This window comes from Coenobita brevimanus, chromosome 71 (assembly GCF_032717465.1).
Source record: "Coenobita brevimanus isolate Jiangsu-jjx chromosome 71, ASM3271746v2, whole genome shotgun sequence".
NCBI lineage: Eukaryota > Metazoa > Arthropoda > Malacostraca > Decapoda > Coenobitidae > Coenobita > Coenobita brevimanus.
Genome location: NC_137024.1, coordinates 58884152 through 58886651, shown reverse-complemented (window position 1 = coordinate 58886651; position 2500 = coordinate 58884152). Strand labels below are relative to the sequence as shown.

At 51.4% G+C, this 2500-nt stretch overlaps 1 protein-coding gene across 1 annotated transcript in view; it reads left to right on the top strand.

Moving 5' to 3' along the window:
* Nucleotides 1-2500, top strand: part of LOC145406806 (uncharacterized) — a 5093-nt gene that overhangs the window by 2561 nt on the left and 32 nt on the right. Inside the window, exon 2 of the mRNA XM_080277903.1 lies at nucleotides 1681-2500. This exon is cut by the window's right edge and continues 32 nt beyond it. Coding sequence (XP_080134029.1) covers nucleotides 1681-2444 — 764 coding nt within the window. The 3' untranslated portion in view covers nucleotides 2445-2500. The remainder of the gene's footprint in view (nucleotides 1-1680) is intronic.

Here is a 2500-nt window from a genome sequence, read left to right as displayed (position 1 = left end):
AGGGTGGAAGGAAGGAGGGAAGAGAGAGAGGAGGGAAGAGAGAATGAACGGAAGGAGGGAGGAAACGAAGGAAAGAAGGAGGGAAAATGAAGACAGTAAGAGCAAGAATGTAAAGAGGGACATTAGGAAAGGGAAGGAAAGAAGGAAGGAAAGGGAATAAAGACTAAGGAAGAAAATTCTCTCTCTCTCTCTCTCTCTCTCTCTCTCTCTCTCTCTCTCCCCTTCCAACACCCCATTTCAGCTGTCAATCTAATCATAGTCTTTAATTTAGCTTATATTAACCTCTCTCTCTCTCTCTCTCTCTCTCTCTCTCTCTCTCTCTCTCTCTCTCTCTCTCTCTCTCTCTCACACACAAATGAGAGGCAATGGAAGGCTGCAAATATTTTCTCTCTTAACTCACCAGTGATTAAAGCTAGCTCACATCCACTCCCCCTCTCTCTCTCTCTCTCTCTCTCTCTCTCTCTCTCTCTCTCTTTTATGGGATCGTGACCAAACGCTGATGGAATTAATATGTGAGCTACTTATGAACATTTAATTAACAGGGAGAGAGAGAGAGAGAGAGAGAGAGAGAGAGAGAGAAAGAGAGAGAGTATCGTCTGAATTAAATCGCCTTTCTTTAGCAACAGTAAACATGAATAAAGGAATTGTCTCGCCTATAGTAATGTTATGGCAATCCCTTCTTTACTATGGCTTAATAAAATCTCTAAATAAAATCGTCAGGAGATAGTAAGAATAGAATAAAGGTAATAAAATAATACAAAGGGTTAATTAGTTGAAAATATAAAGCCAGATTTGTTTAGTCACCTGTTGCACATCGGAACTGTAAATGGTTCATGTACCGGTAAATAGTGTATGTTTGCGAGGTGCAGGGGGAGGGGAGAAGGGGGAGACCGAGGATGAGGTGGAGAGATAGGGTGGAGAGGTGTATGTGTGAGGGTGGTGTGAGTTGGGGGGAGGGCAGCCTGGTGGCGGAGAGGGTGACATGGAGGCGATTTGTTTGTGGCCACACCCTTCGGAATCAAGGCTTTTAGCTACAGGCAGGTAGAGATAAATATTGGAAGTTACTGGTAGAATTATAGAAGGTAGGGGAGGGGGGTTATAGAAGCTGGGGGGGGGGTTGTTATAGGAAGGGGGTTGGTATAAGTTGTGGTAGGTGGGGCTTGGTATGGGAGGTTATAGGAAGTAGAAGTTCTATATAGCAGGTTATAGGAAGTTATATAAGGTTACGAGGGATATATATGTTTACAGGGAACTATAGCGTTTTATGAGGTTACAGGAAGTTATAGGAGGTTATAGGGTGTTGCAGGAGGTGGGTTGGGGTTGGGTGAGCCGGGGTGGGGGCGGGTGTTGGCTCCAGTAAACATGAGAACATCGATCCATTGCTAATTGGGTGGGGTGAGAGGGTGTGTGTGGCTGGGTGAGGGTGTGGTGCTGAGAGAGAGAGAGAGAGAGAGAGAGAGAGAGGAGAGAGAATGTGGTGGTGAAAGGTGAAGGTAGGATGTGCAGGAGGAGAGATGGTGTATGTGGTGGGGAACGAGAGGTGAGGGTTAGGGTGCGTTGATACTACTAGGTAAGGGTGAGGGGTGTGGAGATGGAGTGGTGGGGGTGGCAGGGTGGGGAGGGGTGATGAAGGGCCGATGACACTGTAACCATACTCCCTGTACCTTTTCTCTCCTGCAGGTGATATGTGTGGTGGCCTGACTGTGGTGGCGGTGGCGGTGGCGACGTGTGTGGCTGTGGTGGGGGCTGGTGTGGTGCGTGATGGGGGTGTGGGCCGTGATGACCCCTTCAGCAGCAGTGAAGTGGCCATAACCTCTGTGGACGAGCTGGCTGGTGACCCTGTGGCGCTGCGACGGCTGCTACGATCAGTGTCGGTGCCCGGCAATGACACGGAAGGCGGCAACGGCGGCGCAAGTGACAGCGAGCAGGTGGCGTGGCACTGTCTGCTGGTGTGGCTCAGGTCCCGTGGAGTGGGGCTGGGACAACAGGACAGACCTGGCTGTACGACGAACCACACAAGTGCGTCCCCAGAGCCCCAGCTGGAGCAGTGTGCCCCCCTACTGCTGGTGGTGGTGCCGTCCCTCTGTAACGGCTCCCAGCCCTGCCTGAACCTGACGCAGGCACCGCTGGAGGAGCTCCTGCACCGCTACTGGGTGTGGCAGCGGCGGAGGAAGCGTAGTGAGAACTCCGATGATGCAGTTATTTACATTGTGGTGGTGCTGGCCTTCTACTCCTTCGGCATTGTGTTCATGATGGCCAACTTTGTGCGGCAGGAACAGCGGGAACTGGAGGAGACCAAGATGTACAAGCAGTACGTGAAGCTGGCACGGGACCGCTGGCTGACCTCACGTGGCAACCCCGCCAACAAGCTGGCTCTCCAGGCACTCAACACGTTCAATGCCGTCCCACAGACCACTGACGCCAACAAGGTCACCTTCGTGTGACACATCACCACATCTCATCCCTCCCCCATCACATACCGGCACCACTTTAATGCACC